At 46.8% G+C, this 26,156-nt stretch overlaps 1 protein-coding gene across 1 annotated transcript in view; it reads right to left on the reverse strand.

Annotated features, from left to right (window-relative positions):
• Positions 1 to 26,156, reverse strand: part of NUDT13 (nudix hydrolase 13) — an 83,865-nt gene that overhangs the window by 10,916 nt on the left and 46,793 nt on the right. The window contains exons 5-6 of the mRNA XM_082269280.1: positions 24,538 to 24,644; positions 13,091 to 13,216 (exon numbers count right to left, since the gene is read on the reverse strand). Coding sequence (XP_082125406.1) covers positions 13,091 to 13,216; positions 24,538 to 24,644 — 233 coding nt within the window. The remainder of the gene's footprint in view (positions 1 to 13,090; positions 13,217 to 24,537; positions 24,645 to 26,156) is intronic.

The following is a 26,156-nucleotide window of genomic DNA, read 5'->3' on the forward strand; positions in this document are numbered from 1 at the left end:
CAGGCCCAGGATGTACTCACAGATCGTGTAGAATACACCTTAACAGGGAAGGGTGGAACCCGTTCCTTCAAAGCGTAAGCCTGTTCATTGGTCTGTCTGATCCATTTGGCAATAGTCGCTGCGGATGCAGCCATGCCCTTCCGAGGTCCCTCAGGAAGGACAAAGAGGGAATCCGTTTTACGAAAAGATTCCGTAGACAACAGGTAAACCCTGATCGCCCTGACAACATCCAAGGAATGCAGAGCAACCTCCTTAGGATGCTTAGGCTTCGTACAAAGCGAAGGCAGAACAATGTCCTCATTAATGTGGAACTCAGAGACCACCTTAGGAAGAAAGGAGGGCTGCGGACGCAAAACCACCTTATCCCGGTGAATCACCAAGTATGGAGAACGGCAAGATAACGCTGCCAGTTCCGACACTCTGCGAGCCGAAGTGATCGCCACCAAAAAGGCAACCTTCTTAGACAGCAGAGGCAACGATATCTCCCTGATGTTTTCAAAGGGAGCACGCTGTAACACGGACAGAACCAAGTTCAAGTCCCATGGAGGTAAGGGCTCCTTCCTGGGCGGAACCAAATGTCGCACACCTTGAATGAAGGTGCGAACCAGAGAATGAGACGCCACAGGGCGTTGGAAAAGAATCGCCAGGGCGGACACCTGGCCCTTGATCGTGGACAGCGCCAGACGCTGGTCCACTCCCGCCTGGAGAAAAGCCAACACTCTCGACACCGCGTACGAGGGAGGGGAGAACCCCCTGGACTCGCACCAGGCGAAGTAAGCCTTCCAGGTACGGACGGTAATAGATCTTTCCAGAGGAGGACTCCCTAGCCTTGACAAGGGTAGGAATGACCTCAGAGGAGAGACCCCTGTCCCTCAGGACCTGGGTCTCAACAGCCAGGCCGTTAAAGCCAGCGACTGTAAAGCAGGATGGAAGATCGGACCCTGGGACAGGAGATCTTCCCACATGGGCAACCGCCACGGAGGCGCCACTGCCAGATGAACAACGTCGGCGTACCAGGACCGGCGTGGCCAGTCCGGAGCCACCAGAATCACCAGGTGCGGTTCCGAGGCTAGCCTGTGGAGGAACCTGGATAGCAACTGAATCGGAGGAAAGGCATAGATCAGACGATACTGATGCCAAGGGGCCACCAACGCATCCGAGGCGACTGCCAGAGGATCGCGTGTTCTTGCCACGAACCTTTCCACCTTTCGGTTTAGTCGAGATGCGAACAGATCCACGTCCGGGGATCCCCACCTCGCACACAGCATTTGGAAAACCTCCGGGTGCAGGGACCATTCCCCCTGGTCCAAGGTCTGGCGGCTCAGATAGTCAGCCTGCCAATTCTCCACACCCGGAATGTGAACTGCTGAGATCGCCGGGACATGAGTCTCGGCCCAAGACAGAATGTCGGTCACCTCCTGGGCCGCCCGAGCACTCCTGGTGCCCCCTTGGTGGTTGATGTAAGCCACCGCGGTAGCATTGTCCGTCTGTACTCGGACAGGAAGGCCCTGAAGACGGTCCGACCACTGGAAGAGACAGAGTTTTATCGCCCGCAATTCCAGCACATTTATCGGGAGGGAGGATTCCTCCTCCAACCAAGTGCCCTGGGCAGACAGGTTGCCCAGGACTCCACCCCAGCCCGACAGGCTGGCATCCGTGGTAATCACCGTCCACACCAACGGACGGAAGGACTTGCCTTCCGCCACCGACGGGGACTGGAGCCACCACAGAAGAGCCAATCTGGTCTGACGACTCAAGGAGACACTCAGATCCAGGGACTGAGGCAGTCTGTCCCACCTGGCCAGGATCTCCGACTGGAGAGCCCGCGTGTGAAACTGAGCAAAGGGTATCGCCTCGAAGGCTGACACCATCAACCCCAGAGACCTAATACAGGTTCTGAGTGACGAGGACGGGTTGTCCCTGAGGGACCTGATCTCGTCCTGCAAGGTCTGGAGCTTGTCCTCCGGCAAGAACACCTTTGCCTGAGCAGAGTCCAGAATCATTCCCAGATAGGGAAGACGAAATGATGGAGACAACGTCGATTTCTGAACATTGACGGTCCATCCGAACTCCTGGAGCGTCTGTACCGTGGTGGACAGATCGCGCACTAGGTCCTGGCTGGCACGTGCCCTCAGAAGGAGATCGTCCAGGTACCCCAAGACCGCAATGCCCTGTGCCCTCAGCAGGCCCAGAACCGGCACCAGCACCTTGGGGAAAACCCTGGGTGCCGAAGCGAGACCGAAAGGTAACGCCACAAACTGGTAGTGGTCCTCTGCGATAGCAAACCGAAGGTACCGCTGATGACCTTCGAAAATGGGGATGTGCAGGTACGCATCCTTCAGATCTATCGACGCCAGGGATTCCCCTGGACACAGAGAGGCCACCACCGAACAGAGAGAATCCATACGGAACTTCCGAACACGCACAAAGCGGTTCAGCGCTTTCAGGTCCAGAATAGGACGCACTTTGCCCTCCTTTCTGGGCACAGTGAACAGATTTGAATAGAACCCCCGAAACCTGTCCCGATGAGGCACCGGGACAATCACCCCCTGAGACAGAAGGTCCTGCACCGCTTGGTGCAGGTCCTGCAGACGCCCCGGAGACAAGTGAAGATTTGAGGGAAAAAATCTGTCCGTCGGCCTGGAAAGGAATTCGATCTTGTACCCCGATCAAATGATTTCCTGAACCCACCTGTCCGATATACGGAGCAGCCAAGGTCGGAGGAAACCGCGCAAACGTCCCCCCACCCCTGAAATGGGTGAGGGCGCCCCTTCAGGCAGAGGCGAACTGACCCGCCGAGCCGGCATTGCCTGACTTCTGCTTACCCGCCCAGGGCTTCTTCTGGTTGCCCTGGGCCTTGAAGGGCTTGCCCTTGGATTGGTTCCGAAAGGCACGAAAGGACCCCTGACCGGATCGAGACGTCGAACCCCGCTTGCCCCGAAAGGACTTGTTCTTCGGGTTCTGGGGCAGCATAGTGCTCTTGCCCCCCCTGACGCCTTTCACCAGGGTATCCAATGCCTCGCCAAAAAGGCGAGAGCCAGCATAGGGAAAATCAGCAACTGTTTTCCGTGAGGACTGGTCGGCCGACCAGCTCTTCAGCCATATCAGTCGCCGGCTAAGCACCGCGACACTAGAGAGGCGAGCCACCAGATCTGATCCACCATTTCCAGCCGGGCAGACGGAACACCATCAGACACGAGATTGCTCCTAAGCATCTTAGTCCAATCAGCCACCGCCTGAGCCACCAGAACGGACGCGAAAACGGGTTTGAGCAACGAACCCGCCACCGTATAGGAATGGCGAGCTAGAGACTCCAACCGCCGGTCCGTGGGATCCCGGAAAACCGGGGTATCCTCAGTAGGAACCAAAGTAGCCTTGTTCAACACGGCCACAGTGTGATCTACCTGTGGAGGCACACACCATCATGATTCCGTAGCCGGCGCAAAAGGATAAAGTAATTTGAACCGACTAGGTACCAGGAATGGACGTTTTAACGTGCGCCACATCTCATTAACAGTGTAATGAAACTCAGCTGGGCAGGGGAAAACCTGCGCAGACTTACGGGTCCTGTGTGTCCCAAACGAGGACACAATGCCCGGAGGACAGGGCTCATCCTCTAAATGTAAGGTTTCCTTAACAGAAACAATTAACTCATCCATGGTCGCCCGTTCTTCAGGCGACCCCGGGCAGGAGGTATCAACCCCCTCCACCTCAGCCTCCCCCTCAGACCCCGGCGGGTCCAAGGATGAGCGGGACCCTGAAAAGGGCACGCTCGCAGCAGCAGCCATATCACCATCTGAATCAGAGGAGAGAGATAAACTAGCCCTCTTTTTTGCAGCCCGTTCAGCCATCAACACTTCCATATTAGACACCAAGGTCGCCACTACAGCAGCCAAATCGGGTCTCAGCGGGGCCACAGGAGAACTGGGGGCCCCCAACAGAGCTTCTGGGGAATTTGCTATCCTGAGAATCCATTGCCCCGGATCACAGAAAAAAACAGTGCAAGAAAGTGTGTACTGCCCCTTTAAGATCGCTGCGGAATGCGCAGCCCACCGCTACCGCTAACAGTGACAAAGACCCCCAAAGGAGAAGAGAAAACTGAGCGACAATACAGAGGAATATTGAGAGCAATAACCTGTAGAGCCCGCAGAGCGTTGCTACCGATGCCTTGCTGCAGAGGAAAAGGAAGTGCTGCTGAAGTAGGCTGAACTTAAAGACTTGCAGACTCAGGGAAAATGGCTGCCCCATAGGAATGCATTGGAGGCTTCAAGAAAATGGCCGCCGAACATGCGGCCAGATCGATCGTTCTACACCCACAAAATGGCGGAGGATGGCGCCAAAACAGCATGCAGTATCGCTCACAGGGAGCTTACCATGCCCAAATCAAAGATTGCGGACCGCGCAAATTTTCGCCGCTGCGGTCGCCACACAATGTCTGCACCCCCAACAATGCACTGAAGTGACACAGGGAGGGGGACCCCCACACATACAGAATCTGTACAAGCGATCCCCGCAGGGAGCGCATCAGGGAGTCACACACGCACAGACATGGGGGACAAACAGCAACACAGACTGCCACCCCAGACAGAGGCCCCACACAGAAGTACTTACCTGTACCAGATGGCGTGGGATGCCTCTCCAAACGGAAAACCGCTGTCCTCATCTGACAGGGAGTGCCGTGAGCCAGGAACTTGACACTGCAGCATCGCAGATGTGTCCTGTGAGGTAGCCACCTCACGGCTGCATCCCTGCAGCGAGCAGGGATGGGTCGTTCGTAATGCCAGGGCGAACCATAGCTGAACGCTCGATGGCGGGCTGGGGGTCCATCTGACCCTTCTGCCCTGGAGAACCAGGGCAGTCAGTCCGAATCCCAGCACCGCATGATCCATCTTCATCCGAAGAAAAGACTAACACTAGAAGCTGACAAAATAAACAGCTAGTATAATCAGAAAAAACTGACAATTGTAAAGAAAATCAAATAAAAGATAGGAAGGCTGAGATTGTAGCCCCAGTACAGGGAAGCCTGACTATTCCTGACGCTAGGCACAAAGAAACTGAGTTGGGAGTGGTGATGCAGGGGGGGTATTGACCAGATGGGACAGCCCCCATGGGTGTGTATATGCTAATGCTTTTTGTCTTTGGACTAAGTCTATATGCCTAGCTATTCCTATAGAGCGGAAGTCAATACCCAACAGTGATGACTTACAGGAGGCGGCGACTGTCGGAGGACGTAAGAGAAACTTTATTACAATGACCACAGAGCAACCACCATCTGTACAATACACCATAGCTAGTGAAGGGATCAGAAGTAGGTCATATATAGTATAGCCTAACATATGCAATCCCTTTTAGGCAGAACTCTGCTGGTGGCAGCAAATCCCTGTGATAGCAAACAAGCATGAAACAAATACGGTGGCTGAAGGCCTATCATCACACTTACGCTACAGGGGGCCTCCTAACCAAGCGAGATGTAGCCAGAAATACTCTGGGCTTCCCTCTCAAACATCCACATGGTCCTCTGGCTCAACAGCCTATCCCTGATGGCCAATTTCATAGGCTGGATGGAGGTGGAAGAGCAGGCCCCACTATCCCTATAGCGCAGTGGAGGGTTAAAGTCTAACTCTTTGTTATTTTAAATAGTTAATTTGAGCCAAGCAGGTCCACAGGAAATATTTTCTTTACTAATATATGTGCCTGCTGTCAGTGCTATATAAACTGTAGGTAGCATCAACTACATTCAGTATACAGAGCAGTGTTCTAGCAGTGGGATGGGAACTTCCAATCTGATTCCAAGAACAAAATAGAGCTGAGTGCTACTGAGCCATTCACAGGAAGCCTTGTATTTTATCAACAAATACAAAGCTTCCTCTGACTGGCTGAAGCGGAGATTGTGACGTTATCCGCCTGCTTTGTATTCATCGATAAAATAGAGGGCTTTTTCTGAATGACTGATTAGTGCTCAGCCCTATTTGATTTTGTTCTGGAAATGGGGTGGGAAGTCCCCACCCTGCTGCTGGAACACATAGCTGTATACTGTATGTACATGAAAATGGCAGCGAATAAACACACCGGGATGCAAAGGATTAAAAAGGCAGGTGGACATCCAGTAAAAAAGGGGGTTTAACAGTTTATTGGTAATGGGGACCAAGGAAAAAAGTACATGAATTGCTTACATCACCCTGGGCTGGAGTGGAAAAGGACACGGACAGCGAGCGACACGGATGCTGAGAGATCAATCTCCAAGGACCACTGAGCGGTGTGTATGCAGAGCTGGAAACCAGCCGGCGTAGGGATGGAATCACTCCGCTGTAGTTCCGGTAAGGTGACTTCAGCCGAACAGGCACCACTTGCAGGAAGAAACCAGGAGCCAGGGTGGAACACAAACTATCTTGTTGCCATGACTACATGTTTCGCTTTATCAAGACTTGATAAAGCGCATGGCGCGAAACATGTAGTCATGGGAACAAGATAGTTTGTGTTCCACCCTGGCTCCTGGATTCTTCCCGCAAGTGGCGCCTGTTCGGCTGACGTCACCTTACCGGAACTACAGCGGAGTGATTGCATCCCTGCGCCGGCTGGTTTCCAGCTCTGCATACACACCGATCAGCGGTCCATGGAGATTGATCTTTCAGCATCTGTGTCGCTCGCTGTCGGTGCCCTTGTCCACTCCAGCCCAGGGTGATGTAAGCAATTCATGTACTTTTTTCCTTGGTCCCCATTACCAATAAACTGTTAAGCCCCCTGGATGTCCACCTCGCTTTTTAATCCTTTGCATCCCGGTGTGTCTATGCGCTGCTATTTTCATGTACTTGTATCTATGTCAGCACCCTTCCTATGCTTGTTGGCTGGCAGCATAACAATCGCTGGGGAGCCTCACAGGCTTGCTTTTACCCTCCACCATACAGGCACCTCAGGAGCGCCTGGAATGTATTTATTGCTTTGTATAATGTATGTAGTTGAAGTTGCATACAGTTTATATAGCGCCCCCAGCAGGAACATCTGTTAGTGATGCAAAAAGCATTCGGCTTCAATGTCTGGTTTCTAAAGAGGTCAGTCTGTCAGAAGGGCTCCACTGGCTAATTGTGGTGTCTGAGGCGGCTTTGCTCCTTGTGTCCCCAGGCTCTGCTGCTGCTTTCTGGTGGTTTGTGTTTTCACTTCCACAGCTGCTCTCTCCCTTGGCTCACACTCCTCATACTTCAAGTGGTTTTGAACATACTGTAGCACTCTCTGTTGCGGTCTTATCTCCCCCCACACAACTTCTCCTGTGTTCTCCTGGAGGTTTCCTGCTCCCCAGTCTCTGCTGGCTCTCTCTGTGGGTTCCTGCCAGCATTCTATCCTGTCTGTGGGTCCCACCAATAACCTCTATTTTCATAACCTCCCCCCCCCCCCCCATCACCTTGCTGGACCAAATGAGGTTATCCATGCAGCGAATCAGAGTTTGTCTCTCGCTCCATACTGTCCTATCAGCAGGGCCATTATTAGAGATCATAGGGCCCTGTACAGTCTACATGGCAGGGGCCCCTCTTGGTAAAAATTACGAGGTGGTGCATGCATGTAGAAAAACTGTGTCAACAGAGGGAAAGTAGACTTAAGCCTACGCATAGAGCACAGGGATAAGAAGTATGTAATGTACAGAGTGCAGGGACAATGATTGGGTAAGGCACAGAATGCAGGAATCAGGAATGTTGAATGTACAAAGTTTAGAGGTCAGGTCTCAGAGTGAGAGGAATAGTTAATGTTCAGAGCGCAGGGGTCAAGAGTGCATAAAGCACAAAATAAAAAGTCATCTTTCATTTTTTCACTGCCAGAGCTGTTTTTGCATTTTTTTCACACATGTTTAAAAAAAATAATTTTAGGCCTTAGGATTACACAAAATCCCCAAACATTATATATTTTCTGAAAAGTGATACCGATGGACAGCTCTCTGCGGACTGGATGTAGGGATGGTGAAAAAGTAAATTCACCCATAACAAAAAGAAATTTTTTAATTATAAAAATTGGATCTGTGACAACAACAGATGAGCGTGCGTACACAGGCTTCCACCCTTTCTCCACACATCCGGTTTGGCACCGCACATCATCAAGGCGTGCCCGTCATTTTGGCTTGGCTCGGCTCCCCTGTTCTTCTTTTCTGCTCCCTGGCTGGCTCTTCCCCATGATCCTCAGATCCCAGACATCCTCAGGCAGTGACATTGGATCCTTCGGTCTAGTTCCCCCGGTTTGCCACACGCCACCCCGCATTCCGCAGCAGTGTAACCCTCTGATACGCCTGTGCCCTTGCTTCCAGCCATCAGGTGTTTTTCTCCCAGACCAGATTCCCATCTCTCATAGCATGGTTACTGGCACCCCTCCATTCTCCACCAGCTGGTCTTTCGGATGTTGTTAATCCTTCAATGCCCTAAAGATCCACAGTGGTATCATTGACTCTTTTATATTTATTCTCATTATTCTGTTATTGCTCACTTATGGCTTTGTTAATTGATGAAATAAAACATTGCTTTTTCTTATGAGTGAATTGACTTTTTCACCATCTCTACATCTAGTCCACAGAGCGCTGTCCATCAGTATCTCTTGTTCATGCTACATTCTTCCAAAAGTTTTTTGTCAGCTGCAATGGCTCTGGATAAATCATAACTTTTTTGGTTTCCACATATCACTGCATGACCCACAGCTATTTAGCGCTTAAGGAACCATGCTTCTTATATTTTCTGAAAGCAGACACCCTAGGGCAGTAATGGCGAACCTTGGCGCCCCAGATATTTTGGAACTACATTTCCCATGATGCTCAACTACACTGCAGAGTGCACGAGCATCATGGGAAATGTAGTTCCAAAACATCTAGGGTGCCAAGGTTCGCCATCACTGCCCTAGGGAATAAAATAGCGGTAGTTCCAATTTTTTTTATGTAACACGATAGTCTAGGAAACACAACATTTCTGTAAAAAACACACTAAAGGGCAAACATACCCAATAAATTACCCAAATTATTATGAAATATTAAAGAGGAGGTTGCGCCCAGTAAATAGATACCCAACATGCCAAACCTGAAATTTGTATGTGCCCATTAAATGATGACAAATTTCAGCACCCTATATTTTCTTTAGGTGAGGCTTCAAAGGCCCCCTATAGGTCATTAGTTTAGTGTTACGGAGGAGGTCTAGTGCTTAGTGCTAGAATTATACCCCGGCGTGCACGGGGATATGTTTATATTTATTAATGTTTTCATGCATAGGCACCCCTGATGCATGCATTTACATTCATGTGTGTGTATATGTGGGGGAGGGGGGCCCCAATATTTTTTTTTGGGGGGGGGGTTGATTCTATGTGCTTGGGTGTAACTATTTTTTTGCAATCAAAAATTTTTTTTTGGTAACTTTTTTTTTTCATCACATAGGAGACAAGTAGTCCCCTATGTGATGATTTTTTGGTGACAGGTTCTATTTAATGAGACCCCCAATGTTTCCTCTGGGCTCCACTGGATGTATTGCAATGTAGATTATGGTAGCCAGGGACACTGAGAGGCTGACCTGGAAGTGACATCATACACTGTGCTTACTAGGTCACAGCAAGAAGGGGAGGAGAGTGGACCTGTGTGAGCTGTTCTGCCTCCCCTCTATCCGGCAACACCCGCTGTGTCGGTCTGCAGGTGTGCAAGCGGAGCCTGGAATACATGGCAGGGGCGCGATGGCACCGGGGGGCTGTGGAGGCAATCGGTGTCTGCTGCAGCCATCTGACTGTCTATAAAAACCCCCAGCTATCAGCTCAGTACATTGTACAGGCCTGGCAGGGAAATGGTTAGTGCTTGCAGACAGATAAATTACCCCTTTAGGCTAGGACCACACCTCTGCGTTTGGCTGCAAGAATCACATCTGTTCTTGAAATCACCCATAGCTAAATTATGCTGCTCTTCCGAGATGCGCGGGTCTGCCATTCAATCTGAATGGCACCCCACGCATCTCAGCAGGCAGCGCATTTGCGGGTGAGGGAACCGCAGGGAAATTGCATGGTCAAAAAGACCATGCAATTTCCCTGTGGCCACGTTTTTGAAAAGATGCATGCATGCACCTTTTTTTTTTGTGGAAACGCAGACACAGCAGCCCATTAATTTGAATGGGCCACCCTGCCTGTGCAAATGCAGCACGCAAAAATGCTAAGGTGTGAACCTAGTGTTAGGGCTTAATTCACATGGACAGTTGGGGACCGGCTGAGCCAAGTCTAAAATACAGCTGAAGGAGGCTGTTCACATGCAATGCAGAAAATGTAACAAGGCATATCCAGTTGACTATCAAACTCAGTTCCATAAGTCAATGGGGCCGTGCCACATCTGCAAGCCACACATTCAAAAGGCTCCATTCACACCTGAGCGTATCATTTTCAGGCGTTTTTTTGGGCTTTTTTCCAGGCGTTTTACAGGTGTTTGGAGGCAGGCATTGACATCTAACAAAAGCGCTTGTAATCTGCCAAAAAAGAAGCTCATGTACTTTTTTGAGCTTCAGGTGTTTTGCTTCAGGCGACAATGTGAACAGAGGCCATCGAAATGAATGGGATTTTGCTTTTTGAGCATTTTGAGACTTCAGAGATGAGCGTTTTACGAGCTGAAATAAGCTCAGGTGTGAACAGGGCCAAACGAATAGGCTGAAATCGCACTGCACAGAACTGCATGTGATTTACATGCAGTTTCTAGTGTGAATGGGTCCTCATGGTTGTGGCATATTAGCACCATTATAAACTGCCATTTGACCTTTAGCTGCATAGCTCCAGTCTGAAAAGTGATCCCGTATGGATCACTTTTCAGAGCTTTTGCTAGTGTGAACCAAGTCTAACAACACTCCTTATAATGCCATCCATGTTCCTGTCTTATTAAGATGGAGAGAGTAAGCTCACACTATACTGCACAGGTGTCAGATAACTTTCCCCCTGGTAAAAGGACAGGAATATGGATGGTATTAATGAGTGCTATTAAAGGGGGGCACAGGGTTCTAGAAGCTTCCTGTTATTCTTTTATTTCTACTGGAGCAAAATGCTTTCTTGTTCTCTCTCACCTTATCAATCACTGCAGGAGAGTCACTGTTTCAGGAGCCTGTGTTCAGCCTTCTCCCCAGATCACAACTGCTTCTCCATCCCGCACCCGCACTATACAGAAAGCTCGCGGGATGAAGTTTTACTTGTAGTGATAGACAACGTACTTTGTGTAGGCATTGGCTCAGGGGCCAGCAGGAGGCGGCTCTGCTCCTCCCCCTGCTGCCTCCCCAGCCAATGGATAGCTGAAGCTGCATAAGTCCCTCCCTCATTACATCACCCTGTATTCCCCTGAGTTCCAGCCTGCCTGCATACTGCATAGTAAAGAATTAGGCCGGCCCAGACCAGGACTGACATGTAAAGAATGAGAAAGTGCGACCGTGCAGTTCCCGCAGCTGAAGCGGTGCGGCCTTTATACAGAGAATCACAGCAGTCCTGGGGGAAGTTTCCTCCTTGCCCCTGGCCCAGTCCGCTCCTGGCAATGGCACAGTGGCCTATGTTAAGGAGGTTCTGTCTTCACTACACTAAACAAAGGTGTAAAAACACCAAATATTTAAGTGGTTGTTACCCTAAAAAAAAAAAAAAATGATTCTGTTCCCTTAAAAGCATGTTATACAGCAAAGTGCTTGTGTTGTGTAATTTGGCCCTTTGTATTACCTGAAATACCTGGCTGATTCTGCCTGCTTCCGCCCTCCTCTCCTGGTGCGAATTGCACAGGGGTCCTGTGAGTCTTCTGGACTGTTTCAGGTCCGAATTCAGCCAGGAATTCTGACTCAAATCAGACCAGAAACTATGAACAGGGATGCACCAGACCCCTGCTGTGAGCCGCTCCGTGCGGCAGTGTGAACCCAGTCTAAAAGAGAAGCTCAGGAATACCAGAAAAAAAGTTGTACTCACCTAGATGGCTGCAGCACCAATCCCAGCTGCAGTTGTCCCCCACCCGTTTTACTGTGAGAACTGAGCGATCAAACACTGCTGATCGCTCAGTTCTCTCCTTCTGCTCTGAAAACAGAGCAATAACTGTCAGTCGCCAGCTCTCTGCTCTGCCCCTCCAATGCTCCCTGGAGTGCCTGGAGTGCTGCGGAGAGTAGGGTTGCCACCTCATCCCTTTAAACCAGGACATATATTATTTAAACAGGTTCTGAGGCTAATATAATGCTAATAAGGCACCAAGTGGTTTTGATTACCACCTTAATCAGTCAAAGAACCTGTGTAAGTAATGCGTGTCCTGGTTTAAAGGGATGAGGTGGCAACCCTAGCGGAGAGGGCAGAAGGGGCTGGCTCAGACTGAGAGGATGAACTAGCTGCCTGTCCAGGCATCTGGGTGGATCCCGACTGCAAAGTCAGGCTCTTTCCCAAGCCTGGACTAGCTGAGTGACATCAGCTGACAGCCTGCTGTTGGATGAAAACGGGTCACAGGAGTGCAGAACAAACTGCACGCCTGTGATCCATAGATATGGGAAGTGCTATACTCCTCCTTTAATTCAACCAGCTGAAGTTAGAAGCTGATTGGCTACCATGCACAGCTGAAATAGATTCTAAGTGCTCCAGTTTTAGTAACCCACTCCCCCAAGTGTCAGAGGTAGATGGTGTTCATTTATCTCCTTTATCTCACCCCTTCAGCTATGGATAGATTGTGGTTATATTCAGCAGGAAATATACGTAGCAGCACTGATATACCATGCAGGATTTTACCATTAGACGCTGGGGCTGTATCGAGGTTCACTAATGATCTGTACAAAGCCTGGCTAGAACGACCAGTGATCTTTATGAATAAATACAGATCCCTTGCTGAAATCAGAACCAGCAACTACCCTAGAAAAACAAGGAACATTGTAATGTGTATATCAGGATATATCTCAGGATATCTCAGATATACTGTATATCAGGATCATAGCATATAGCACCAACATTTTATAAGAATGCTCAAAGGCAAAATACAGCTCTTATAAAGGGCCTATAATTAAGCTCTGTGACACTTCATTCATTGCAGCTTATTATAACAATATAGCTTTCAGTGTGTTCATCTTTGCATTGCCTCCCCGCATGACCTGGCTGCATGCTAACTCACCTGGGGGTAATAGATTATTCCATTGGAACTGCAAACTCGCTTACTGCCAGACACATTTTTCTGGGTGGGTTCTCCTGATTTGCTGCAGTATTGATTGTTTTCATGCCAGCGAAGAAGAGCCTGTCCCTGTAATGGAGAGCAGCATAAGGTAAACAACGGTAGACCATATTAAATATAAACAGACCTATCAGTGGAAGCATTGCTTAAAGTGGAACTTTAGTACCAAACAAAAAAATTGACAGGACTTTGAATGCAGAAGAGAAATAGCATGTCCCTTCTGCATTAAAGTGGCTTCTCTGCCTGTCCACCACTGTACGCTGAGCTGTGCATGCGCAGCTCAGTGTACAATTTCAGCAATGCAGAGCAGACTGCACTCCTGTGCATGTGCGGGAGTGACGTCATCTCAGCCCAGCCAAATAAAACATCCAGCGTTCGATACCTGGAAGCCTCTGTGCTGAAGATGCCAGCAGCCGGCGCTGGAGTATAGGTGAATATAGATCAGCTTTAAAAATAAACTTGTGATGAGAGAAATATGTTGGGCTGCTACTTCAGAAAATGTTAATTGCCTGGCTGTAAAACTCACCACACACATTACAATCTGACTGTGCAATCTACTTTAGGATGGGTTTACACTATTGCGAATTGGATGCGAGTTTCAGGAGACTGTGACCAGCTCTCTATGAAGCCGGTTCACACATCTCTGGGACGGCTGCGGAGTAAATTGCACAGGGGTCCTGTGCGTCTTCTGGTCCATTTTTAGGTCTGAATTTCGCCAAAAATTCAGACAGAATTCGGACCTGAAGCGGTAAACAGGGACGCACTGGACCCCTACTGTGAGCTGCTCCACACGGAGGTGTGAACCCAGCCTCAGACCTAATAACCAGTGTGCAGTGCAAGTGTCTGTCCGACTGTAAAAAAAAAAATTGATTGGATAGGTTAGGTAGGTCACCATATTACATTTGTAGCACTATCCTAGGTAGGTGCTAGGAAAACCATAAGGGAGGCCCAGTCTGCTTATCAGGGGGGCCTGATTGTTCAGCTAGGCTGTCATGTGTTTCCAGATGCTAAGCTTGGGGAGTCTCCCCACTATGTGCAATGAGGGCTCTTATTGGACAGTGGAGGAATCCTGGCCAATAGCACACCAGGGCTTGTATCTATCCCAGAGAGCAGAATCTGCCGCAATGCATCCTGGGATGGGGTATAAGTCTGAGGGGGGCACATGACAGAGCATCTTTGGCGGGAAGCAGAGTTCCAGGAGGAGGGTGACGGCTGTCCCTCCTTCTGTCAGTGTGCTGGGCAGTCAGCCATACATAGGCTATAGCGCAATCTCGGTGAGATGGCAGAGCCAGCAGGGCATAAATAGACTATAGTGCAACGTCAGTGAGATGGCAGAGCCAGCAGGGGCATACATAGACTATAGCGCAGTGTCAGTGAGATGGCAGAGCCACCAGGGCATACATAGAATATAGCAGGGCATACATAGATCATAGTGCAGTGCCAGCGAGATGGCAGAACCAGCAGGGCATGCATAGATTATATGAACTATATAATCTATAAATGCCCTGCTATATTCTATGGATGCCCTGGTGGCTCTGCCATCTCACTGACACTGTGCTATAGTCTATGCCCTGCTGGCTCTACCATCTCGCTGACGCTGCATTATAGTCTATGTATGCCCTGGTGGCTCTGCCATCTCACTGACACTATGCTATAGTCAGTGTTGGGGGTAACTAGTTACAAAGTAACTAATTACAGTAACTACATTACTTTTTTTGGTAACTAAGTAATGTAACTAGTTACAATACTAATATTGGTAACTACACTACTTTACTAGGCTATAGGAAGTAACTACACTACTTTACTAGGCTATAGGAACGCGCTTTCCTGCATTACCCAAGCCGTGCGATACAATCGTTATTTCGAAGAATAGAGAGGGATGAAGTTTATGACTTTTTGTTGCACTTTATGTTTTATTCAGTTTTTTCAGGTTTTGTTCTCATGTTTCCCAAAGCCTGTGTTTATACAATAAACTCTATGCAGAAAGAGTGTCATGTATCTCCTTCTACACGGTCAATTAAGAAAGAGGAAAGTAAAGTAATAAGTAGTGAAGTTACTTTTCAAATACAGTAACTAGTAAAGTAATCTCATTACAATTTACAGAAGTAACTAGTAACTAGTTACATTTTTTGAGTAACTACCCCTACACTGGCTATAGTCTATGTATGCCCTTCTGGCTCTACCATCTCGCTGACGCTTTACTATAATCAATGCATGCTCTGCCATTCCACAGTTTTTTTGAAAAATACAATGAATTACAAGGCTGTAGAGAACAGTGCGCCATTGCAAACGTATATTCTGAGGTTTTAATTACATCATTTTAATATAGTCAGTCGTGAACTAAAGTGGGCCAGTCTAAGGTATGAAACTCCAGGGCTGAAAATGAGTCCCACTCCGGCCCTGCAAGGAGGTGATCAGAAGTCAGTTCAGTGTTAACAGGCAGCAGGCCAGTGTTAACTGGCGTTGACTGGCATCAAGCCAGCATCAAGTCAGCGCCAACGAGCATTTTTCAGTTGTCCCCAGCAAATTTTGCATAGTTGAGCCATAGGAGTATCCCACTCATCCCTTCTCCCATCCAAGTTCTCAATAAATATAAAAACCCAAAGATACTGGACTGGTCATTGTCTCAGTGCTCACACTTGGAGAACATGCTTAAATGTGCTGTTGTTGCTAGCGGTAACCCAGGCGGACCCACATCCAGCAAAATGGTTGGAAATCCTGCTACACATTGTTTTGGTAGATCTAAAAGATATTGTACAGATAGATTGTAATATGTATGGTGAGCTTTATGTCAGTTCACTGACTTTAGTTAATCTGAGCCACTGACCCAGTACAAGTATGTAGTCTGTTTCTGCACCCTGCACATGTGAGGGATGTACTTACTTTTAGGAGATACTGTATATGTAAATCTGCTATAGGGGAGTCCAGGAAGTGGATAAGAGCCCATTCACACTGCCGTGACTTGTCAGGCGACTTGTTAGCCTGACAAGTCGCAGTCGGTCGCGGTCCATTGAGTAGTACAGGACCCGTTCTAATAGAAGCGACACAAGTCGCTCCGACTTAGAAAAAGGGTCCTGTACTACTTTGGGGCGACCTCGGAGCGACTTGCATAGACTTCCATTATGTGAAGTCCCTGCAGGTCGCGCCGCACAGCGGTGCACGCGACTTCACAGGTCGCCCCCCGAAGTCGTGTCGCCTCAGTGTGAACCGGCTCTAAAATGTGATGCAAACTCATCAATAATTAATATATTCTCATTGACACCTGATGATATTAGCAAAGAAACAGTTTTCATTATACCAAAAGAATGATGTTAAAGCTGAACTATAGCCACAAAACCTTTAGCCTAAATATATTTCCTACTAGCCACCAAGGATGCAAACCAGCTTTGTGTGCTTTAAACCCAGATATTACTTTGTAAAATTAGCAGTACTGTCGTTACAGTGCTTCACATAGGCGCTGCAGAGACCCAACAGGCTTCACCCAATACAGACTGCCTGTGGAAAACTACAGAAGGGGGTGGAGACAAGACCCGTCACCCTGCACAAGGAGAAAGAGCAGCAGTGACCGGTCTTTATTACAGGAAGCTCCTGCACAGAGGGAAAGCTTCACACTGCAATGCTGCACAGATCTGGGAGACAAACAAATTGCACCAAGATTCAACTAACAATACACATCTTGTATTTAGATAGTATTTGCTTATCTTGGAGTTCAGATTTGAAAAATAAGGTCAGGCTCTCTAGGCATCGAGCGCAGCTTTGTGCGCTATTGTCACTTTGTGAAACGTAAGATGCGGCACGTTTAAAGAAAAAAAAACTATGTTAAACATCGTTTGACTGCCGAAAAAAAAAAAAACGATGGTTTCCAGCCTCTGGCAATCCTCTTTAGATTAGCACTGAGAATCCCTGTCAAAGCCTATCATGGACACTTGGGTGAGACTGCTCTCCAACATGTCTGGACAAGAGGTGAGCTAGGCGGTTTCTCACATTGTATAAAGCTATTAAACAAAATATCTGCTTCTGGCTGTATTGTACTTCTGTTACAGCAAGTCTGGAGACCTCAAGGAAGAAAGTCACAGTGAAGATACTAATATAACTCCCCTAGGGACACTTTCAACGTCCCCGTCCCCTTCGTTAGAACTTGTAAGATATCCATCATATAGAAAGGAAAATCTCAAGGACGTGCCTGATAGTGTGTATGTCAGTGTGACCTGATAGCCTTATTTACCAGGACAATGTGGAAATCTATTTACATACCTGCAAACAGGGAATGTGGAGGGCCCTTGTGCAGAATGGCTTGAGACTTTTAAGGGCCGGGAACTTGTCTGGGTGCCACCTAACAAGGACTTTAATGAGGTCCCGTGCCGCTTCAGCCTTGTTCAATAGAAACCCTTCCACCTCTAGTTTTTAAGTACCAGCAAAAAATAATGCTTTCTGAATCCCAACACTGGCCATACACTGGAGACTTTGGGTACGCCTGTCTGTTTTCTAAGCAGACCCGATCGGACCACCCATTGCCGTCTATGGAGCGGCAGATGTCAACAGATATGTGTCTGTTGACACCCGCTGACATGCGGGATCCATTTCCCATCCATCTGACTGACCGGATCAGATGGCAGTTGGTTGTAAACAAGTAGGCCGCTTACATCTGACCGTCCATAAAAGAAAGCGGGCTGTGTCTAAGTCTGCTCTGCATAGGCAGAGAGGGCATGGACCAGTCATCTGCCTGCTCGGCAGGTATCAGTGGACAGATTTCCTGCTGAGCAGGTGGACTCCTGGCCGAGTCCGCCCCATGTGAAAGGGGTCTAAGGACTCTTTTACAGGGGTGGCTGGAGAGAGATAAAATTAAGCGGATGAGCTGCAGCTTTACCACCCACCAAAATGCTAACATTACAGTCTGACAGGGCTGTACACATGCAGGGGCTGTAATGCTTTGTGGCATTTTTAACTCTGGCTGCAGAGTTTGACAGATGGCACCGCAGACAGCAGGCACTGAATTCAATGGGAGAGCACTGCAAACGCATGGCTTGCTATTGCTCTGCAATCTTTTTTAATACATACCCCCTTTTGGGTGGAAAAAAAAACGGGAACAAAGGAGGTAGCAGGATTGCTACTAAACTGCCCTCTAAAAAGCGATCCAGAAAAGAACACTTTTCAGAGGGCAGTAAGCACTGCTGGCTGTCTGAAAGAGATCTAATAAATTTTAAAACAAATATTCATTTAAACATTCCTATGAAAACACTCAGTACATTTGATGACTTAAAGAGGGTTGTCCAAACTTGCTTCACTGTTACAAATTAGTTTGCTCGAGAAAAATTTTCCATCTTGCTCCTTTTAATTTTCTCATCACTGTGGTCAAAACTGAACATCAATTTGACCCCACTAATTAGAAAACCGAGCGATTGTTCTTAAAAGAAAAAGTTTCAAACAAATTTCGACCATTTTTTTTATGTTACTATGTACTTTTCTGGCCTAGGTATGCCTAATAGGTCATGTTTTGTAATCACATACCTATTATATACCTTAAAAAAAGAGAAGTTATTAAAAAAATAAATTCTAACAGTGTATATCCAGCTTTATTATAATACAATCTCATGTCACAAAACATGTTCACGTTGTAGAGCACCATTCACACTTGTGTGAAGCTTCTTTGTTTCACCGTTTAGCAATGATCTGCTCTCTTATTGAAGTCCCCATGGCAAGACTGTACTTCAGAAACGTTATAACCAGCGAGACTGATCTGAAGATTAGCTTAGGACCTGAAGATTGAACATGCATTCGGCAGTACAGCTGCTAATAAATGGAGCCGCTTTTCTGCCACCTGCCTCTCTCGGCTACAGAAAATAAAGGAGACTCCCAAAAATACCTATTGTCTGATACCTGCAAACACTCTATTGCTACATATTTTCTCTGTCAGAGAAAAAAGCTATTGGGGTCCACCATGAAAATTTCCAGCCAACACACAACCTCTAGTTTGTATCTGGAGACTATTAAGGGTTGGAAAGGACCCAGGGCCGGTGCTTCCACTAGGCAAACTAGGCAGCCGCCTAGGGTGCATTGCCACTTAGGGGCGCAGCCACAAGTTGGCACTCTCTCTCCATCATGAATGATTATTGTGAGCTGAGGGGAGGGGTGGTGGTTGGGGAGGAAGAAGGGACAGAGGAAGATGCCAGGTGTCTTGGGCAGTGGCGGAAATACCAGGTCCTGGCTTTCCACCACTGTTGGAGAGGCCCCAAGAGGCAGGAAGGGAGCCCACCAGAGTGCTGCCTGCATGATGATCCTCTTTGGCTGAAGGTGAGTGGCCTTAACCCCAGGCAGGAAGAGACTCTCTGCACTAAGTTGGTAGGCAGCCGTTCGTTTCACTGGGTCGGTATTAAGCAGGGAGCAGAGGAAAGCTGAACCTGAGCCAGAGCTCGGCACTGTAGGGCGGAACCTTTACTGGGGCAGAAGCGACGAGGCACCGGAATGGTCTGAGGAGGTTGGTGATGAAGGACATGCGGAGCTCTCTGACTGCTGCTTTTCCCTCCACCAGGAGCCGGCTGGAGCTGTGGTGAGCACTATGGTCCAGGAGAGGAGCGTCCTGGGAGAAGGGATCAGGAGGATCACAGTGAGGGAAGGCAGAGTGCGGGCCACTCTCTTCATACCCTCCAGTGAGTTTCCCCAGAACAAGGGATCAGTGCCCCTGGGTGTTACATGAAGCATCCCTGGTATGAAAGGGAATCGGGGTCACCAGGTGTGCCATGGGGAATCGGAGTCACCAGGTGTGACATGGGGGATAGGGGTCACCGGGTGTAACAGGGGTTCAGGGTCACCAGGTGTGCCATGAGGAATTGGGGTCCCTGGGTGTGCCATGGGGGATCGGGGTCCCCAAGTGTGACACGGAGGAACATGAGGGTCCCCAGGTGTGACATGAAGGAACATCAGGGTCCCCAAGTGTTACATGGAAAAAAAATCAGGGTCTGACATATAGAAACATTGGGGTCACTGGGTATGACAGCATGACATTGAGGAACACGGGGGTCCCTGAGTGTGACATGGAGGAACATCAGGGTCAGTGGGTATGACAGCATGACATGGAGGAATATTGAGGTCCCAGGGTGTGACATGGAAAAACATCAAAGTCCCTGGGTGTGACATGGAGGGACATTAGGGTCCCCAGGTGTGACATGGAGGAATATGGGGGTCACTGGGTATGACAGCATAACATGGAGAAACCATCAGATCAGGGTTAGTAGGTATGACATAGAGGAGTTTTTAACTCCTTCCCTTTTTTTGGTGGGGGGGGGGCGCAAGTAGCTGGTCTTGCCTAGGGCGTAAAATAGCCTAGCACCGGCCCTGAAAGAACCCCTTTACCAGTTTGTCTTATATTTATATCTGGCCATTCAAACTAGACTGGTGAAGTAGATCACACTTTCAGATTTCCTGGATTGCTGGCATAACAAATCTGAGAGAATTCACCAATCACTCTTCAAGTGCTTTACTGTATAAACAAACTGCCATTTATCTGATTGGCCTATAAATCGCACCCATAAATGCAAATTATTGATTGTTTATTATAATAGGAAGGATACATGAATGCAAAAAAGAAAGGAAACAAAATCTTCTCCCTGCAAGTTACCCATTTAAGGACCAGGCCTTTTTCAGTATTTTTTGCTAGAAAATGACTTAGAAGCCCCAAATATTATATATTTTTTTTTAGCAGAGACCGTAGAAAATAAAATGGAGATTGTTGCAATACTTTATGTCACACCATATTTGAGCGGCGGTCTTACAAACACAATTTTTTTGGAAAAAATACACTTTTAAAATCGCGCACGCTTGTGGAATGGCGATGAACTTTGGTACTTAAAAATCTCCATAGGCAAGGCTTTAAAAACTTCTACAGATTACCAGTTTAGTGTTACAGAGGAGTTCTAGGGCTAGAATTATTGCTCTTGCTCTATCGATCGCGGTGATACCTCATATAAGTAGGTTTGAACACTGTTTACATATGTGGGCGCGATTTGCGTATGCGTTTGCTTCTGCGCGCAAACTCAGAGGGACAGGGCGCTTTACTTTTTTTTTTCTTATTTATTTTTCCTTTTGATTTAGATTTTTACTGGGCAGACTAGATGGGCCAAATGGTTCTTATCTGCCAACACATTCTATGTTTCTATGTTTCTATGTTACACTGTCTCTTTAAAACATTTTTTTTGGTCACTTTTATTCCTATTACAAGGAATGTAAACATCCCTTGTAATAGAAATAAGCAGGACAGGTCCTCTTTAATGTGAGATCTGGGGTCAAAAAGACCTCAGATCTCACATCTACACTTAAAAACAAAACAAAAAAAAAAGTCATTTTTTTCTGCAAGAAAAAAAAAATGGGCCCTTTAAGGCCGTTGGGAGGAAGCGACGTATGACATTGCTATGGTCCTCCAAGGTCATAGTGTCCATTGGGGGTCATCTTGCCCTCACTCGACTTCCTGCCTAGGTCTCCATCAGACCGGATCGTTTTCCCCACTAATGACGGCTCCAGTAAGCGAGGAAAACAACCAGGAAGCAGCGGGAGGGGGAGAGGGCACCTCTCCCGCCACCCATAAAAGTAATCCCACGACGAATCCACTGCTCGGACCACTTTTATGTCAAAGCAGACCGCCCGCTGTTTAAAAAAATACTGGGGTTATGGCAGCAGATATAACCCCAGTACTTTGATGGTATTTACCGTCGACGTAAAACTGCAGCAGGTGGTCCGTAAGTGGTTAAGAGCATTATGTGCTAGTATGCATCACAAGCTAGCACATTATGAAACACTTACCTTAGAAACAAGCCCTCCAGCGGTGCGCTATAACCGCTGACAGGGCTTCCGCCTTCACCCGGTCTTCCTTTCCAGGTTTGCAGACTTCAGCAGTTTGACTGGCCGAGCTGTGACGATGTCACTCACGGCCGCGTCACGGCTCTCTCAATGGACGGCGTGCTGGCAGTGCGCTATCACTGGTGAAGTCATCGCCTGCTACTATAGTAAATATATCCTAAATGGTGGAAGTTTTGAAGATATTTACGGTACCTACAGGTAAGCCTTATTTTAGGCTTACCTGTAGGTACAGGCAAACAATATGAAGTTTACTACCACTTTAACCTCCCCAGCTCTGTAAGGTTTTTATCCCCTTCATAACCAGAGCATTTTTTGTTATTTAGCAATTAACCACTTAAGCCCCGGAGGATTTGGCTGCTAAACGACCAGAGGGTATTTTGCGATTCGGCACTGCGTGACTTTAACGGACAATTGCGCGGTCGTGTGACGCTGTACCTAAACGAATTTGGCGTCCTTTTTTTCCCACAAACAGAGCTTTCTTTTGGCGGTATTTGATCACCTGTGCGATTTTTTGATCACGCGCTATAAACAAAAAAAGAGCGTAAATTTTGCAAAAATAGCAATATTTTTCCCTTTTTTTTATATGAAATTCCCCCAAAAAAAATGTAAAAATCAAAATTTTTTAACATTTTCGGCCAATTTGTTTTATGCTACCTATGTTTGGTAAAAAAAATAGCAAAATGCGTATTTTGATTGGTTTGCGCAAAAGTTATTGCGTTTACTAACTAAGGGAAAGATTTTTGTCATTTTTGTTGTTTTTTTTTTTAACGAGTAATGGCAGCGATCTGCGTTTTTTTTTTGCAGTACTGCGACATTGTGGCGGACAGATCGGACCCTTGACTGACATTTTTGACACTTTTGGGGTTACCAGTGACATTTCTACAGTAATCAGTGCTATACATATGCACTGTTACTGTAAAAATACACTGGTAGTGAAGGGGTTAACTTTATTTGAGAGGGAGGGGCTGTGTGTGTCCCTAGGGGCGTGATTCTAACTGTGATTGGCTGTGGCTTCAGCTGTATGCAGAGTGATCAACGGATCTACATAGTAGATCCATATGATCATCTCTCATACAGAGGGGAGAATGACAGGCAGCTTGTTTACACAAGCTGCCTGACTTTCTCCCTCTCCCCCGCCGATCGCAGAGTGGCCGATGTCCGCCGGTCACACGCGCGGGGGGGTCCGTGACCACGCGGGAGCGGGAGCGCGCCTCCGGCGGCGCACGCTCGCTCCCTAGACCCTCACAAGCTAGTGACGTAGCCCTACGTCACTTTGCCTGTGAGGGGCTGACCGCCGCCGTAGATAGTCGTGCGGCGGTCGGCAAGTGGTTAACATGTGCAGTTCGTTTTGTTCCAAATACATTTTCGGACAAATTTTTTGTTTTTTGGAGATTCTCATATAACCCAATACCTGAATTGCAGTATAAGCATAAGTTTACAGAACGCTGCGAATAACGAAACAAAATTCGTCTAAATTTCTGAAATTAAAATTAAAATTTGAATCGAATTTTACATCGGATTTCAGTCGAATTTGAAATGTAAACATATTTCTGAAATCAAAGACTATGGATGTTATTAGAGTACCATTTCAAAGTAATGCTGTTTTTGTTAGGCCAAAGATGATTTAAAGAGTCATTGTAATCATTTGATGAAGATTTTTCTTTTGTTTGTTCACTTTGCCACATTTGAATTGAAATAAAAAAAAAAATCGAATATTTTCGATATCACCGATTAAAAATTTATGGATTCAAACGTTTAGAATCGAAAAAAAAATGGTAAATTCGAAGACAATTCCAGAAAAACATAAAACAAATTCTGATTACGAATTCCGAATATGAATCCCGAATACAAATTGATCGAATCAACCAAGCTTAACTAAATTAAATAACTAGATTAACGATTCTAAACAAAACAAAGTAAATGTTTCCATCCTCCCCGTCCCCGTAAAACTGCTATTGGGCGGTCAGCAAGTGGTTAAGGAAAGAACCTAAGACACTGGAGAACAACAGTTGTCCACTTATGTTGGTTAAAAAGAGTAAAATTCTAGTGCAGTCCAATGAAATTTAAAAATTACAAGCAAATGGCTGAAATAAATATTTGTATCACTAAGTGTTCGTTTTGTGAGCTGAGCCTACATTATTAAGGAACAATCTTTTTCCAATTGTTTGAACGTGGCCTGAAAATCCGGTGGATGTGCATTAGAAAGTAGAACACTGCTGATATAAAGTGTATAGTGAATGAAGAGAGCACAAAACCATTGGTCAGATTATAATGCGCTGACCTCATCTGTGCACTCCCATTGGTCAGCCTATGCTCATGTACTTAATACTGAAACGGAAAGCCAATTTATTTTCTATAGGATACCCGCATTACCAGAAGAAAGCCTTTCCAGCTTAGTTGAATGGATAAATGTATGCTTTATACCCAGGAATATTCATATAATACAATACTGTGCAATGCAGCCAAATATTGGGTATGAAAATGAACAAAAACATAACAGGTCTCTATAAAAAAGCAAAATATTAACATGAATGAAATACCCGAGACAACAAGGATCCATCTTTTCCATCAATTTTCACAATAGCTTTGCGGAAATCTGTAAACTTTCCTGATAATTCTTTCTCCAAGTTGGATTGTTCCAGGGTCCCTAGGAAAAATGGACATATACCAATTATAAGGCAGAGGACAGGGAATTCAATAAGACACTCACTAAAAACTAGAAGAAAAGCAGTTTAACCTTAAACTGCATAAAGGGTTCTTTACTGTCAGAGCAGTAAGGATGTGGAAGTCTCTTCCACAAGCAGTGGTATCAGCAGGGAGCATCGATAGTTTCTAAAAACTATCAGATAGGCACCTTAACTACCACAACATACAGGGGTATACAATGTATGGTTAACAGCAAACACATACACATCATAGGTTGAACTGGATGGACTGGTGTCTTTTTTCAACCTCACTAACTATGTAACTATGTGGCAATACGCACATTGATATAACAAAGGGTCACCAGGCTATGGCCAGCCATATACGGAGCAAATTTCTTTCCTGCAAAAAAGGAAATTCGCTCAATTTCACCATCGACACAGACAGTGTTGATGCGGGAATCCCTCCTGTCAGGCAATTGTCTTCTCCCAGCAGGGCGGCAAAGGAGGGCGGGAGAAGCCGTCCTCTACAGGAGAAGACACTGATTATCGCTACCAGCTATAGCAGCCACTAGTGATCATTGCAAGAGAATCCGGCAGGCTGGTTGCACCCAAGATGATCGATCAATCTACTTGGTACATTCGGCCTGCACATTAATGGTTCAAATCCCTGCCGGTTCCTGCTGAACTTGCGAAGATTCAAACCCTTTATGGCCTGCCTAAGCAAATTTTCCTGGTTTAAAACAAAATACTGACAAATCACTGTGCAAAAAATAAATGGTGTTAGACTGGGTCGCTGCTGATTTTAAACAGTGTATATGGATTCATACACCATATAATATGTTACCATGTGACTTCTGCCTAGTGGAGCGCACGCTGGCTCCAAGGAGGAACGGAGCAGTGGCATTTCCTCTGTGCATTTGCAGGACATTCCAGGTGCAGCACAAGTGGATACATTTTTTTTCTCTTTTATGGGTTTTTCTCTATTTTAATAAATATAGGGTTACTCTATTAGGTTTTCTATGGTCTTTCTTTCCCGAGTTCCTGAGGATACATGGATTCATAGTCCCACTCCCTGGATGGTGATACAGCACATAAGAGCAGCAGTCTAAAGCCAGTTTGACCTACCTCAGGGTACACTCAGGAGGGCAATATGGTGAGTGAGTGCATACCCTGGTGAGGGCACAGACAGTGGATTGGTGTGGAGTAGTTTTGGTTACACAGAGTACTGCATCTTCACAAGAATCTGATTCTTGGTCACTTTGGAGATTGCACAGACATTATGCACTTTAATGTTTTCATATGCACTTTATTTGTTACTGATTGCACTTTATTGACACATTTGGATACATGGTAATTATTAATTGTGTGGATTTATATTTTAATAGTATTTAGTGGGTAGGGTAAGCGCAGCTCTTATTAACAACAAATAGAAAATCTTACTGGTTGTCACTGGTTTCTGCACATCTTGCCTGATATTTGCACTCTCTTTAAATTAGTCTTAGATCTTCATTTCT

Source organism: Pelophylax lessonae (genome assembly GCF_965119305.1).
Source record: "Pelophylax lessonae genome assembly, chromosome: 9".
Lineage (NCBI taxonomy): Eukaryota > Metazoa > Chordata > Amphibia > Anura > Ranidae > Pelophylax > Pelophylax lessonae.